At 58.7% G+C, this 15,897-nt stretch overlaps 1 protein-coding gene across 1 annotated transcript; it reads right to left on the bottom strand.

Moving 5' to 3' along the window:
- Nucleotides 1-2,046: 2,046 nt before the first annotated feature.
- Nucleotides 2,047-6,621, bottom strand: LOC137464126 (uncharacterized). The gene is made up of 3 exons (XM_068175446.1): nt 6,459-6,621; nt 5,173-6,219; nt 2,047-4,792 (listed from the first exon to the last, which is right to left on the bottom strand). The coding sequence occupies exons 1-3, from the start codon at nt 6,471-6,473 to the stop codon at nt 3,938-3,940; spliced, it is 1,917 nt and encodes a 638-aa protein (XP_068031547.1). The 5' UTR covers nt 6,474-6,621; the 3' UTR covers nt 2,047-3,937.
- Nucleotides 6,622-15,897: the final 9,276 nt, after the last annotated feature.

Raw genomic sequence — 15,897 nt, 5'->3', positions numbered from 1 at the left:
CCTTGCTCCCACGTGCTTCCAGAACTCCTTTTTGTGAGCTTCTTCCGCGCTTACGTGGGGAAAGGAAAAGCACAGCCATCTAACAAAATTCCTAACTGAACTTTTGGGGTAGGGGCCCTTCACTGATAGGATTTGTTTAACTTGGAAGTAAAAATCCTTCTGTTAGGTGGTTAGCACGGTCCCCATGCTATTCCACCCAAGCGATTCCACCCCTGGTCACAGGAAAAGCAGAAAAAAACCAAAAAGGGCGAAAGACCCCGGTGGCCGCTGCTCACGTGGTGCACCACGCGTCCCCTCATCCTGGGAGCGCAGCCAAAGCCCACCCACGTGAAGGGGAGTATTAGCTGGGCCCATCCCTACGACTAATACTCACCAAACTAGAATCTCTGCTAACAAAAGCTTCAGCCAGGGTCTTCGCTTCCTGGAAGCTTCTTCTCCTTGGCTTTCTGTGGCCATGAAAAGTTTCGCTTCCTTTCCCACGCGCGGAAAGCACCGCGTGCTTTCCGCGGGGGCGACAGAGATTTCAGTGACCTACTCTGGGGAGTCTCCGCTCCCGTTTTCAGTCCGGCACGAAGCACTGTTCTGGCGCGGACCGCGGCTCGCTCGGCCGGGCAGCAGCGCTTGCTGGTCGGCGGTGCGGCTCTGCGGCAGCGGCTCTCTGCGTGGCTTCCGGGTGCTTCGCAGTAAATCTCGGCCTGCGTTGGCGGCTGCACTGGCTGTGGCCCCACCGTTGGGCGTCACTTGCAGCGTTGCGTTGTTTTTCCCCCAGTCCCGGGCAGCTCCAGAGCCCGGCGAAAGGCACAATTTCTTGGCGGAGCCGGGGAGCCGCGTGATCCGGGCGCTATGGCGATAGCGCGCCGGCGTGGGGTGGGTGCACTGCGTTGCCGTCACTAGGCTGAGGTAAAGGGATGAAGGAATTGTCCAAACTCTCTCACGGTAGCCTGCAGAGCTTTTATTGTCTCACAGAGCTGCGGTGGTGTAGAGCAACCGCTCTGCAGCTCGCGTGGGGAGAATGGCCCTGAGTTCTGGAAGGGGTGGGATTTTATCGGGGGCAGGGCGAGGAGAGCAGAAGCCCTCCCGCCCAATGGGGACAGGCGCCATGGCGATGACGAGGACCACGGCGACCAACGGGGACGCAACAGGGGTGGACACGGGGCCCAACAGGGGTGGACACGGGGCCCCGGGGTTGCGGGCATGGGGTAACAGACACAGAAGTTTCAGGAGTGGGCAGGGGGCGGCTTACAGGACTGACAGGGTGACGCTCCAATGGTGAGCGACCCGGAGCGAACCACCGCGGGGGGGAACAGGGGTGTACAAGGGGGTACACGGAACCAGCTAACTAACATACATGAGGATCCCTAATCTGAACACAGTTCAGGATGCAACACCACAGGCCCTTCCCTCAACCGCTTCGGGAAAATTTCCTCGGAGAGAAGTGGAAAAAACCTGTTTATTTAACGAGTGAAGCACTCCCCAGCACTAAAATTTAACAACACCAAATGACAAAACTCTGAAGAGACAACAAATTCAGAAAGTCTCTTCCGTGGCTGGTCGCTCTGTTATCGGTCCCTCTGGCGCTGGGGATGGCTGCTGCACGTCACAAAGTGCAAAACTCTCGGTGTTTCCCAGTGTTCCCCAGGTCCCGGTCCAGAGCAGGTTCAGATGGTTCCAAGACAGGGGAAATAAAACCAGTCCAGAGAAAGCTTGGGCTGCCTCAGCTGGCTAAAGTAACTAAAAAGCAAAGGAGCGCTCTGTTCTGCCCTGTTGGGGAAGCTGAAACAAGAAGGCCTTATAGGTACGATTGCCTAGCAGGGATTGGGAAAGTGCAGAGAATGCCAGCCAGATTGAGGTGAGAACGAGCTTTGAGGTGACAGACCTTGGCTGCTAAGTAGCTGGTGGGCAGTGGTGTGGCTGGTGGAAGATAACTCCCTTTTTTGACCCACAGACAGAGCAAAGGGTCAGACAAAGTGTTCTGTCTCATTCCTCAGAAATGCAGAGTTTATCTCGCACTTGTAACCCTCCCCTGAAGTATGATGTGTCTGCAATCCCACTGGCCCAAAGTCCTTTACTGCACCCACCTTCAAGCCCCCTTGAGAAGGTGTACCCAAGAAGCCGGAGCCATCTTTTCTTCTTTTGTTCTTCTTCTCCATCTTTTGCCTCCCTCTCTCTCTGCTCTCTCGGAACTCTCTCGCTATCTCGCCCTGCCCCCACTCCTTGGGGCCAGCCTCGAGCTGCGCCTGGCAGCTCCGAGCAAGGCCCCCACAATAAACCAAATCTCCTGAGACCGGGCTCTAGAGGTCTCTCGTCTCCATCCGTCCTGACCGTGCTGGACCAGCGCTCGCCGCGCTGCCCCGTCCGTGCCCAGACACCACGGTCCAGCAGGATGGGGAGAAGCGTTGCTTTTAGAGGAGTGAGAGCAGTCCTGGTAACAAACTCCGAGCTTCGTCTTCTCCCCGCCTTCGCTCTCAGAACCAGCCCTGAAGGCACAGAAGAGAACATCCACCACAAACAGAACACAGGACTGGGGGTACGAGCATCATGACCTCAGCGAGGACAGTGTGGCAACAGAGGAATTTATTTTCCACGCCTCCCCGTGTAAAGGGCATTTTGAAAGAGCCCGTCTGGGCATTCTCTTTGGTCCGAACTCCTCGCCCCCTCGGGGTCTGGCCAGGGAAACGCTTGCAGCTTCATCCCAGATCTGATCGGGAGAAGCCCCTGTCAGCCAATCCCGGGGCTTGGTAGCTCCGGTGACATAAAACAAAATCTGTCTGTATATTAATGCAAAAATATATATATAGATGCAAAACATTTATATATTGGAAAAAACTTATATATTACAAAATTTATATATAAAGCAAAATATTTATATATTGGTGCAAAATATTTTAATAAAATATATATTTATTTACTCTATATAGTATTACTATATATCTCTCTATATTATGAATATGCATAAATCCTCATGAATATGAATGAACCCCAGTGATGTAACAGGATGTAAAGAACACGGTTTAATTAACGATGAGCTTTTGGTAATTGGGATTTTATCCCTTAAGAGACTTTTTGTAAAAATTTCAATTCTGACCCGTGTTTCTCACAGGGGGTCCCGGCTGATAAAGGGGGAGGGCAGGACCGAACCCCAAGGAACCCCCCCCGTGCTGGGGACCCCCCTGCGCCCCCCTCCGGTGCTGGGCCCCCCCGATCCTGGCTCTGTTCCTGGGGGTCCCGCGGCTCCAGGGGGGTCAAAGGGGAGGGGGCAGAACCCCCGTGATGAGTGGGGGCACAAAGGGGGGTCCGGGCTCAGTGCTCGGGGGGGTCGGTGTTCGAGGGGGGTCCAGTCCCTGTCCCGGTGCACGGGGCTGGTGCTGCCCGCGAGTCCCAGTGCCTGGGGGGTCCTGGGGCTCAAGGCGGGGTCCGGTCCCTGTCCCGGTGCTCGGTGGTGGGGGGGGGCTGTCAATGCACAGGGGGGTCCCTGTTCTCGGGGGTCCCAGTGGGTGCCCAAGGGTGGCGTGTGACACAGAGAGAGACCCCGGTGACACCAGGGACCCGCACACAGGGGCTGGGCTGGTCCTGGTGACACTCAAAGGGCTCTTGGTGGCAGAAGGACCCGCCCAGTTCCTCCTGCACAAGGTCCTGGTGACACAAGGAGCTGGTGGCACTCAGGGGACTCTTGGTGTCACGAGCAGCTGGTGGCACTCAAGGAGGTGGTGGCACTTGGGAAGCTCTTGGTGTCACAAGGAGCTGGTGGCACTTGGGAAGCTCTTGGTGACACGAGCAGCTGGTGGCACTTGGGGGGCTCTTGGGGGCACCCAAGGGGCTCTTGGTGACATGAGGAGCTGGAGGCACTTGAGTATCCACAAGTCTCCCCATTGATGTCACTGCCCCGATGACATCACAGCAGTGACATCACTGTCCCCGCAGCAGCCTCGGCACGTCCTCAATGGCTTTCCGCCACCGCTTGGCCACCGGGGCCACCATAGGGACTGAAGAGGAAGTTGTTGATGTCCCCAAGCACTCCCTGCAGCTGACGCGTGAACAGCCTGGTGCTGGCCTCCCACATCCGCTTGGCCTCCACCGCTTTGGCCGCCAAGGCCTTGGGGACATCGGGGGACGCCTTCTTTATCTCCTCCAGGGTGGCCTCGACAGCCCTGAGCCGGCGCTGCATGGTCCAGGTGAACATGGTGCCTTTGTCACACATCTCCACCAAGCGCTCCAGCAGCCCCAGGACCACCTCTACCTGCTCTTCTCTGCTGGTAGCCGCCCTTGCCTGGCTGGTGGCCACCACGACCTCTCCCACGGCACTGTTGGTGGCCGCCTCCTCCTCGCTGGTGGACGCCAAGACCACCTCCTCCCTGTCCAGGGCCAGCAGCAGCTGCTGGTGGCCCGTGGCCATCCCGGTGCTGCAGGCTACCACGATGCGGGCGCCCTCCTCCCGCCCGTCCGAGGCCGGGGCGGCGGCCGCGTCCTCACAGGCGTCGCGGACCTTGGCGGCCTCCTCTGCCAGCCGTTCCCAGCTCTTCCTGAGCGTGGCCGCCGACTCCCGCCAGGCCTTGGCCACGGCTCTCACGCTGGCCCAGGTGGCCCCCGGGTTGGCCTCAAGGGTGGCCAGGGCCTGGCCCAGGGAGGTGACGTTGCCGTGCTCCAGGGTCCTACGGAGGTGCCAGATGACACTCCTCATGTCGGAGCACAGGAACTTTGGGTATGCGTGCTGCTGCGCACCCTGCTGTGGCCCGGTCAGAATGGCCACCACCTTGTCCAGGGTGGCCAGAATGTCAAACATCACCTCCTGCATCTGGGGAGGGGACAAGGGAGGTGTCAGGGACCTCGTGGCACTTGTGGCCTCCTGCGGTGACCCCGTGCCCTCGAGGGGTCCCTTTGCCCCTCCATCCTTTGTCGGCCTCTTGTTCCCTCTGCCACCCCCTGCCCATCCCCTCGTAGCCCCTGTCACCCCCGTCCCCACTGCTGTCCCCTCTGCCACCCCCTGCCCATCCCCTCGTAGCCCCTGTCACCCCCGTCCCCACTGCTGTCCCCTCTGCCACCCCCCTGCCACCACACTCGTAGCCCCTGCCCCCACTGCTGTCCCCTCTGCCACCACATGTCCCCTCTATCCCCCCGTGCTCCGTCCCCCCTCCATTGTCCCCTCTGTCCCCCTCTCCCCCACCCTCGTCAAACCTTTTGGGGCTCCACGCTCCCTGGGGACGCTCTGGGGAAGCTCTGGGGACGCTCCGGGGGCCCAAGGAGCCTTGGGATGTCCTCGATGGCTGTTTGGCACCGCTCGGCCACCCCGCGGCCACCGGCGCTGATGGGGTCACCATCGAAGAAGAAGTTGATGATGTAGTCAAGTGCCCCCACCAGGTGGTCCTTGGCCAGGCGGGTGTTGGCTTCCCACAGCCGCTCAGCCACGGCCACCTTGGCAACCAAGTCCTCGGGGACATTGGGGGTTGCCTCCTTTGTCCCCTGCAGGGCGGCCTTGATGTCCCCAACCCTGCGCCGCAGCTCCCGGGGAAAGGCGGTGGCTTCGTCACACGTGGCCACCAAGTGCTCCAGCAGCCCCAGGGCTGCCTCCACCTGCTGTCTCACCATGGTGGCCCTCGTTGCCTGGCTGGTGGCCACCCTGGAATGTCCCCTCAGCTGGGCTTCGTGCCCAGCCACCACCTCGGCCACCTCCTCCCTGTCCAGGGCCAGACCCAGCTGCTGGGCCGCGGCCACCAGGATGTTCCGAGCTGTCCCACAGCCGGCAACCTCGTCCTGTAGCTCCCTGGCCCAGGCGCTGGTGGTGGCCACCATATCAGCTGCTGCAGTGGCCACCTCCCTGCAGGCATCACGGAGCTTGGTGGCCCTCCTGGCCAGCCAGGCCCAGGTGTCCTCGAGCACGGCCACCGAGGCGTGCCACTCGATGGCCACCATTGTCACATCGTCCCACGTTGTCCAGGGGGTGCCCGCGTAGGCGGCCAGGGCCCGGCTCAGGGAGGTGGGGGGGTCATTGTGGCAACCATCATCATCCTCGTCATCCTCGCAGGTGCCACCGCGGCGCCACCAGGTGCCACCGATGCACTCCAGGCTGGCCCAGAATTCCTTGGTGAACTCATCCAGGTCCCAGGTCAGGCGCCACAGGGACACAGGCAGCCACAAGTCCTCGTCCAGACTGGGCAGGGTGGCCAGCAGCTCATCCAGGATGGCCACCGCGGTGACCTGCGGCTGCAGCAGCGCCGGGGACAGCTGGAAAGGGGACAGGGACCTGGTGGCACTTGTGGCCCCCTGCCCCCGAGGGTCCCCTTCGCCCCTCCCTGGAGGGCTCTGCTGTCCCCTCTGCCACCCCCTCCCCCGCCCGTGTCCCCTCCCCCTTTGTCACCTGCCCCCTCCCCGCCACTCCCCGTGTCCCCCATCCCCCACTGCCCCTCCCCCGTGTCCCCTCCCCCCGCAGTGTCCCCTCTGTCCCCCTCTGTCCCCCGCCGCACCTCCTGGGGCTCCATGCTCACTGGGGCCGCTCTGGGGACGCTCCGGGGCTCCAACGAGCCGGCCCCGGCCCCAACCCCGGCCCCGGCCCAGCCCCGGCCCCGGGCGCGGAGCCGCGCGGCACCGGCGGAGCCGCCTCACGACGAGCGCCCGAAATGGCGGGGCGGGGGTGACGTCACGGGAAACGGAAGCGCGGCGGCGCGGTGCATTGTGGTCCCGGTGGGGCCCAGCCCGGCCGAGCGGGGCCGGGGCCGGGGCCGCGGGGCGGGAATTTGGGGGCGCCGAGGGACCCCCGGGACCCCCCCGGCAGCGCGGGATGGGCGACAGCGACCGCGGTCAGCCCCGGGAGCGGGGAGCGGGGGGGATTGGGGGGTCCTGAGGGGATCTGAGGGGATTGGGGGGTCCTGAGGGGGAACTGGGGGAGCTGAGAGGAGCTGGGGAGGTCCTGAGGGGGTTTGGGGTGGATTTTGGGGATTCTGAGGGGGAATTGGGGGTCCTGAAGGGGGCTGGGGGCCCCTGAGGGGATTTGGGGGGATCTGAAGGCATTTAGGGGGATTTTGGGGGGTCGTGAGGGGGAATTGGGGGTCCTGGGGGGATCAGGGGGGCGCTTGAGGGGGATTTTGGGGGGTCTTGAAGGAGAATTGAGGTGGGGAGGGGATTTGGGGGCGTTCTGAGGGGGTTTTGGGGGGGATTTTGGGGCTCCCGAGGGGGTTCGTGAGGATCTTGGGGGTTCCCGACTGGGTTTGGGGCATCCCGAGGGAATTTTGTGGCTCCCCGAGTGGATTTTGTGGGTCCCCGATTGGATTTGGAGGTATCTGGGGGGATTTGGGGATTCCTGACTGGATTTTGGGGGATTTTCAGGCCATTTTGGGGCCCCTGACAGGATTCTGGGGGGATTTGGGGTAATTTCGGGGTCCCTGACCGGAGTTTGAATTATTTTGGAGTTATGTTTTGGAGTATGTTGGGGTAGTTTCGGGGTCCCTGACCGGAGTTTTGGGGGTTTTGGGGTCCCTGCTGCTGCGGTGTGTTGCAGCTGGGTTCATCGTGTCCAGGGAGGGCGCAGCTGCCGGCGCCGGGCAGGGAACAAACGAGCCGGGTCCTGGTTTCAGAGAGCTCCAGAACCCATTTCTTACCCCCGGGGAGGAGGGCGGGATGGAGAGGAAAGCCCGGGCAAAGGCAGGGCCTGGGGTTTTTATTGGGGAGCGCAGGGCCAGGGTCAGGGTTCGGGGCAAGGGAGGAGTTATCCGCCACACAAGGAGGGTGAGATCAAATTCCTGTCTCTTAGGAACAGGGGCACTCCACAACTCCCCCGTTTTTAAACTGATCAGTGCATGCTGAATAACTTATAATAAGGGGATTCTCGGGAATGTGACTTACCAGTTTACAAAACCAAAATGAATATTACTCAGCTAAATTAACAAGGAATAGAAAAGCATGTGAGACTTAATCTCAAAGGATAAAGTAACAGAAATGATGGTACTTGATTAAATGAATGTTATTACTTAATGAGTTCACAGCTCCATCTCCTCTGGCTTTCGATCTCCTCACCAGGAGGGGTGCAGTTCTTTGAGCTCCTCTTCACGAGGGGCGCAGTCCGTAGTGTTGGGTCTGGGCTTTGGTGCCGGCGCTGTGGCTGTTGTTATCTGGAGTGACGGTGACTGCGAAGCGAGGGGAGCGGCGAGGGCCCCGGCGTAGGGCTCGGAGCGGGGCCAGCGCCGGGGGCCGGTGGCAAGGCCGGCTGACTCCTGCACGGGCGAGCAGCCCCGCCAGGCGGGCCCGGGGCAGGGCCAGCTGCAGCCGCGGCAGGAAGGGGCGAGGGAGGTAGGAGGGAAGGGGAGGTTCAGGAGCAGAAGAGAAGGAATTGGTGGGAAAAAGGGGAATCCTAAACAGCGTGGTAAGCGCCATTTTTAGAAGGAGGGCCCGGGACGGCGCAGCCGTCACCATTCCGGGTAGGGAACAGGGGATATGGAAAGAGACAGGGGAGAAGGAGGACACAGGACGGCGAGAGGACGGCAGCACTCCCGCGTCACTTCTGGAGGGATTCCGTCCCTTGTTCTGCCTTCGGGGAAAGAGGGATAGGGTGGCAGAGAGGGACACAGAGAGACAGCAGCAACTCCGTGCTGTCCTGGCAGTTTTCACTCCTTAGGAACAAAGGGTAAGGAAAGATATGGGCAGCTTCACAGAAGCTGGAAACGTGGGGGTTCACAGGAGGGGGCAGCACAGACCCAGGGCATCGACGCGCTGCATGCAGTCGCCCATAACTGTCCATAAGTACCCTCCAGGGCGTTACCGTCCATAAGCTGCAGCAGACGTGTCGGGAAAGTTGACAAGAGTCCCTGGAATGCTCCTTTTTGCAGGCAGGCTGGCCGCTTGTAGCTCTTAAAAACCGCCTCCCATGAGAAAAAGAAACTTAAACCGTTCATAAGCGTTTCGCTGAGGGATGTGTCGCCGCAGGCCCCCAGCCGGGGAATAATTAGCATTGACCCCATGATTGCAGAAGGCTGATCCATTGCTTTATGCTGTATTATACTATGTCATATCATACTATACTATACCTCTTAAGAAGCTCGTAACCCTTACAGCCACTCTGATACAGCTTTGACCTAACTGGTCAATCAATCCAAACACCATCCAGTGTCAAGTTAAGATATCACCCTTTGGTAAACAAATCTCCATAACACATTCCACATGTGCACAACAGCAGGTGCAGCAAGTGGAGATAAGAGTTGTTTCCCATTCTTTTCTCTGAGCTTCTCACAGCCTTCCCCAGGAAAATGCCTGGGAAAGTTGTGCCTGTTGTTCTCTGTGGCCAGAGAGCTGCTGCCACAGTTTCCCCTTTTGTGTTGAAAGAAAAAAGGCGGTGTTTGTAATCCTCTGCAGGGCCCTTTGCAGGAAGGAGAACAAACACAGCTCAAGGGTTCCCTTAGCAATTTGCTGGGTGTCAATCAGAACCTCAATCAGATGCTGATGTAGAATGGTCAGGGAGATTCTTTACCTGTAGAATATCTACTTCTATCATATCATTGATACAAGGTTTACAATATTAGAAAACCAAACAAGAATGCAAGGAGTGATCATTGTTTCAAAGTCCAAGCAGCTGATTCCCAGGAGAAGGCCCATTAGCTGGAGATGTTGATCTTTGACATCCCTGAATGTCCTTCTTGGTCCTGAAACAGAGAACTGCTGAATCCTGAAACAGAACAGCTGAATCCTGACAGAGAGAACAGCTGAAGAAGGTTACTAACAACAATTAGAAATCAATCAGATGATGCACATAATCAATAACACCTGTGACATTATATAATTATCAGGCACTATAGCACTGACCGTCCTCCCAGAGTCTGCAACAGCTGATAGACCTCAGCTCAGCAGAGTTGGAAATCACTCCTGGATCATGATTTCCAAACTCCCTTTGAGAGCAGGCTCAGCTGTCATATGTATGTGTGGCCAAATTGCCAAGCCAAAATGACTTGAATCCTTTGGATGCAGAAAACATCTGGGCTGATTGTCAGTCATCCCTATCCGGGTAGGGTAAGGACATGGCCACAGCCCAAGCTCTAACTGGAGGGTTTTCAGGATTACCTTTTCCCTGTAAAACTGTGATCAAATTCAGAGGCACTGAGAAAATCTCTGGAATGCCATGGCCACAGCCTTTAATTCAACCACTTGGGCCGAGGCTGGCTCGTGGCCTTCCAGCAAGTTGAGCTGTCAGTGAAGACGGTAGCTCTTTCCCCCTCTGTTCTTTCTTTTCCTTCAGAAGGCCAGCAGCGCCGGCGGGCCGTAGGACCCAGCCCCGGTGGGTGGGGTGGGGGACCCGGCCCCGGCGGGCAGGCCAAGATTCATCCCGCCGCTGCTAAGCCCAGATTCATCCGGCTCCTTCCCTTCCCCCAGCTTTGCACTGGTGTCATTTGGGGCCCCTGGATCTGGGGTTCCCGGGCCAGCCCATGCCTGTCCCCAGACGGGCGATTCACTCCAGCCTTCTCCTTCACTGCCCGCCCCCACCAAGCGGCCAACGTCTCAGCAATTCCCCCGGCGATTCTCCCTTGCTCCGCTCCTCCCGGGCATGGCCCTTGCCACGGCCTCTCGGGACCCCGCTCCTCCCGCCCCGCGAATGACGGCGGAACACACGCGGTGCCCCAAGGCCCGGCAGGGAAGGTGCTGCTTCCAGGGGAACGTTGATCTTCAGATCTCGCAGCACGGCCAGGCCGGCGCCCAGCTGCGAGGGCGCGCCCTGCTGAGGGACAGGCTGCCGGTGCTCGCTGCTGTCGCTGTCTGTGTGTCCTGGCGACCCGAGGGAAACAGCGAGGATCGGACCAGCTGGGAGCAGCGAGGAGGGCTGGGGATCTTCTCCAGCGCCACAGCTCGTGTTCCGGATGGGAGCCGGGCCGGCTGGAGGCGGCGGAGCCGGCGAGGGGGCGTCCCCGGCCGGCGCTGCGGGCACCGCTGCCGATGAACCGGCTGCCAGCTGCGGTGCAGGGGCTGGGTGTGCTCTCCGTGGCGGGGCTGCCGGCTGCGGTGCAGGGGCTGGATGTGCTCTCCGTGGCGGGGCTGCCGGCTGCGGTGCAGGGGCTGGATGTGCTCTCCGTGGCGGGGCTGCCGGCTGCGGTGCAGGGGCTGGGTGTGCTCTCCGTGGCGGGGCTGCCGGCTGCGGTGCAGGGGCTGGGTGTGCTCTCCGTGGCGGGGCTGCCGGCTGCGGTGCAGGGGCTGGATGTGCTCTCCGTGGCGGGGCTGCCGGCTGCGGTGCAGGGGCTGGGTGTGCTCTCCGTGGCGGGGCTGCCGGCCCCTGTCATGGAACCGGCCGCCTCCCTTGTCGGTGGCGGAGGCGGCTCCGCTCCCTCCTGCGGCGCAGGGGGCAGAACCCAGCGGCGGGGCCGATCCACACGCCGCTCGGGGGGGAGGAGGAGGACGAGGAGGGGCGATGCTCCTTCGTGCGCTGGCGAAGGCGAAGGGGCAGGAGCGACCGCGGCTCCGGTCGGAGCAATTGCTGACCGTGGAAGCGCAGCCGCTGAAGGCTTCGGTCCCTCCTGCGCACGCCCCGGGAAGCCCGGAGAGAGCTGCTCTGGGTGCGCTGTGGGCAATGCCCGCTCCCCCCACAGTGCGGGGGAAGGAACCAGCGGCGGCTGTCCGGGAAAGGATCGGTCCCCGGCTGGCCGCGGCGGAGAGGCCGATGGCCGCCCTCCCAGGGGGAGGCGCTCCTCCAAGTTCAATTGGGACGTGCCCACCGAGGAGGATTCACTGTCCCATGGGGTCCAGCCCCTTAGTGCTCTGGAAAGCAGTGACCAGACCCGAGTAATCGAGGTACAATCGCATCTCCCCTCGCGAGTCCCTCCCAGAGACAGAGACCCGGTGAGTCCCAGGCCCACGGATCCTGTGAGATTTCCACATCCACGGGGAAACCATGAATTTCTGTTTTGGTTGCCCAGATTTTCTTCGGGTTTTTTTGTTGCTTATTTTCCCTTGTTGTGCCTCAGCTGTCCTGCAGGCAGTAGAGTGAACCTTGCCAACAAAGTTGTTGTGTTTTGTTGCTTAATATTGTTATAGATAAGTAATGTAATAGTTGGCTCTCACAGTTAAGAGATAGATATTCTATAGCTGTATAATAATGTCATTGTAATATGTCATTCCATAGTCCCCGTTCCCTCCCCCCTTGTAATAGCCTTTGTAGCCAGGACATTTAGAGGAGGCTGGCTTGGTACCAGGAGGTGCGGCATAACAACACCTGGCCTCCAGTCGAGATGTAAGAAGTCATCTCCCCCAATGGACGGCAGAGAAAGAGTTGACTGACAAAACTTCAGGAGGGGCTAAGGATATAAAATGCAGAGCATCCATTTTGCACATGAGCCACGTGGCTGGTGGTCACAGGGTGGGGCTCCGAGCACTGTAATTTTTCTTATTTAGTCCTTTGTTGTAGTTTCTGTTAAAGTTTGATAATTTTTTTAAGAAGCGAGCAGTCGTTTCTCACAATATTAAATCTGACTTTGGCTCATGCCCCTTGCCACTGATTTTTAAGCAATCTCAAACCCTCTCATTCATGACAACACCACAATGTCCCGCATCACCGAGGGCCCTGACACGTGCCCGTGTCACAAAGGGCCACACCCGGCACCCAACAACAGAGGGACAGACTGGAACGGGCACCGGGCAGCCCCGGACTTGTGGCCTTGTAGCCCCTGCGGTGGCCAGAGGCCTGGGAGGCTTTGGCCACGGTGCCAGGGGACAGCCCCAGCCCCGCCCTGCAGAGCCCTGGGGCTGCAGCCCGGGCTGTTCGGGGCAGGAGGAATTGGCCGGCCGGACGTGCCGGGGCCTTGTGGGCAGTGGCTCCGTGTCCCGCGGGAGGCCGGGGCCGAGGGGCGTCCCTCAGGGCTCTGCCCGGGCCCCGGGGCTCGTCACTGCCTCAGTCAGTGACACCCAGGGGCACCGAGCGCAGCCTCGGCGCCTTTGCAGGGCACGGGGAGCTGAGCGGGGCAGGGGCACCACGGAAACACCGAGCGCCTGCCCGGGGCACAGCCGGGGGAAAGCCGGCCTGGAAAGCCCGGAGAGGCTGCTCAGAGCTGGCCCAGGGACTTGGGCACCTGGGAGACAGAGCCCGGCTCTGAGCTGGCACTGAGCCTGAGAATACCTGAGAAATGACAGCGTGTTCTTCTAGACACCTTCATTATTCTGTATTTATTCTGTAACGTGACTTTTATGAGGGAACATTGTCAATGTTCATTTTACTTTATTTGTTAATCCTTTAGAAAGAATTCCATTGCTTTTTGCTATGTGCGAGGAGGGATGGGCTGGGGAACAGTGGCTAATGGAGTTTTTTATTCAATATATTTTCAAATCTGAGATGTGCCAAGTCCAGACTTTGACTCCAATGGCAGTGTCTGGTTCTGACTGCTCTGCTTTTCACTGTGACATCTCAGTTCTTTCCAATCCAGCAGTCAAAAACAGTCTTGAAACACTGAAAAGCTGAGAGTCAGGTTAAAGCACTGGAGGGTTTGCTCTGTCCGTACATTCCACATCTCCCCTGGTGTCCGTTCAGCCTCTGCACTCCTGGCCTGGTGCACATTGCTGTATCCAGAGTTCAGCACATGCTTTTATAGATCGATAGATACCTGTGATTATTGTGTGTACAATTGTCTCGGAGTGAGTTACCGTGACGGTACATTCCATGATCCTCTGCTTTGTGCCCAAAGAATGGTGATTGTGTCTTTAAACCCCGGGAGCCGGGACGGCACGGGAGAGGCTCCTTGTTCGCTGCGCGGGCGCTTTGAAGCCTCGCTGCTCGGGTTTTCCACGGCTCTCTCTGTGCGCTGTGGTTTTCTGTCTGTCTGAAAAGCTTTGTTGGGCCGGGCGAACGAAGGATTCTTTCCCTTCCCTTGGCTCGGAGGGGCTGCAGCGGCGAGCCTCGGAGTGCCTGGAGGCGAACCGAGCAGCTGCTTTGTCGGAGCCCGGGGACCCCGCGCGGGTAGGATCTGTGCCCATCTGTGCAGGCAGGCAGAGCTTGGGGTGAGGGGCAGAGGGAATCAGCCCAATTCCTGCCCCAGGCAAGAAGAGCCAGGTCCATTGTCCCCACTTTGCCCCAGCAGTGTTAATTTGCATTTCTAAAGCTCCTCTGCTGGCTGCCTGGAATGCAGCTTCTCTTCCAGAGCAGCCTTCAGCAGCCTCACATGTGCCCCCCCACAACCTGCTGCTTTTTTTATTTTTTCCTTCAAATCATCTATTTACTGTTTATGAGTGAAAGGGTCACCTGTAAATCTTTCCTTGTTTTGCAAAATGCAGCCTTAAGGTGAACGTCGAAAAATCCAGAACAAAATTTTGGTATCTCTCACACAAACATACACAAGAAAATTCCGTGGCAATTAATATTTTCTACTTCTCTTCGGAGTAAAAACTCATTCTCACATCCCTGACCCAAACCTAACCGGCAATATTGAAGTGGGATTGCTGCAACAAATACTCTACTGCTATAAATTTTGCACTGAAAGTGCAGGAAAAAGAAAAACTCCACCAATATGTTTAGTGTTAGGGTCAAGGCATTCCTTGATTCTGGCCAGGATGTGCAGCAGAAATCATTCCATCCCCACATAGCCCAGGTGTGCAGAGAAAATCGTTCCATGACACGTGGGTTTAACTGGATTTTTCCCATACTTGATACAGTCTGAACCAATCTAAATCCATTGGTTTAATGTTCTGTAGTTTCAAGTTGTGCAGTTTTTAGTATTTGGGTTCCTGTTGGACCCGGATTTCTTGGCTTCTGCTGTTCATCAGGTCGGAACTGCTGGATTTCCTTCTCAGCCTTTTCCAGAGCAGGTGTCTCCAGCTCTGCCGGGGGCAGTGTCTGGGGTAGGTGTTGGTTGCTGTTTGCTGCTGGGCGTTATCTTTGTGGGAATCTTTTGGGCCATTCCCAGAGTGTTGAGATGTTAAACTCATCTCCACTGAGTGGTGGAACATCCCTTAGAAAAACCTTTACCATTTCTTTCCCCGAGGCCAAGGCAAACCAAGGCTGAGTAGAGAAATAAAATGTTAAAAATGTTCAAGTCTATGACCTGGTGTATTTTCCATCAGTGCAATCCCAGGCAGCGCAGTGTGTGAGTGTGGCTGAGACCCAGAGTGGAATTGTGCCGTTGTCTTCGCCAGCAGCTGTGGCAGTGCAGGCCCAGAAAGCACTGAAGCTGCAGCAGTGGCAGCAAGGATTGGCCCCGGTGGCTGGAGATGCCAAAGGAGGGTGCCCAGGCAGAGGATTTGAGCAGAGGATGTGTGGGCAGGCCCAGGGGCTTGCCCCGCTGTGGAGCCCTGGCTGCTGCTGCGCTGCCTTCAGTGCAGGCTCCGTGGGGGCCTCCCATGCTCCTGCTGCAGGCGGGAAGTGCAAATCTCCGGGGCTTCAGAGCCCTGGAGCCCAGGCTGAGGGGTCCCCCCGTGCTCAGCTGTGCTGGGGGCTGTTTCTGGCCTCAGGGACACTTGGCATGGGCCACGCCACTTGGCCACCAGTGGTGCTGCTTTGGCCTCCTTAGGCAGGGCCCGATGTCCTGCTTGGATGTTGGGAACAGCAAAGTGCCAAGGCAGGCTCTGTGCCAGCCCAGCTTCCTGTGGGAGAGATTTCACAAGAGACAGGACTCTGGCCACAGACTGCTTTAAATGTGCATCCCTTATCCCCACCCTGCACTGGGTGGAGAATTACCAGGGTAAGGATTTCCCAAGATCAATTGAGAGGGAGAGAATTGAATATCTGCCCTGGGTCTGGCTCTTCTTCTTGCCAAAGCCAACGGCAAAAGCCGTACCCATGGCATCTTGGTTTACAGCCCTGACTCCTTCCCAGGGGCTGTTTGGGTGGGCTCTCCCCTGCCCAGGAGGGCAATGCCTCTGCCAGGTGCTTGTGGCCGACCCCGTCCCCTGGGTGCCGGGGCCCCTTGGGCCCTGGGGTTGATCCCAGAGGGGCTGTAGGAACTGTGCCAT

The sequence above is a fragment of the Anomalospiza imberbis genome, chromosome 37 (genome assembly GCF_031753505.1).
Source record: "Anomalospiza imberbis isolate Cuckoo-Finch-1a 21T00152 chromosome 37, ASM3175350v1, whole genome shotgun sequence".
Taxonomy (NCBI): Eukaryota; Metazoa; Chordata; class Aves; order Passeriformes; family Viduidae; genus Anomalospiza; species Anomalospiza imberbis.
The sequence above is the reverse complement of the archived record's forward strand: the minus strand, read 5'-3'. Positions and strand labels throughout refer to the sequence as shown.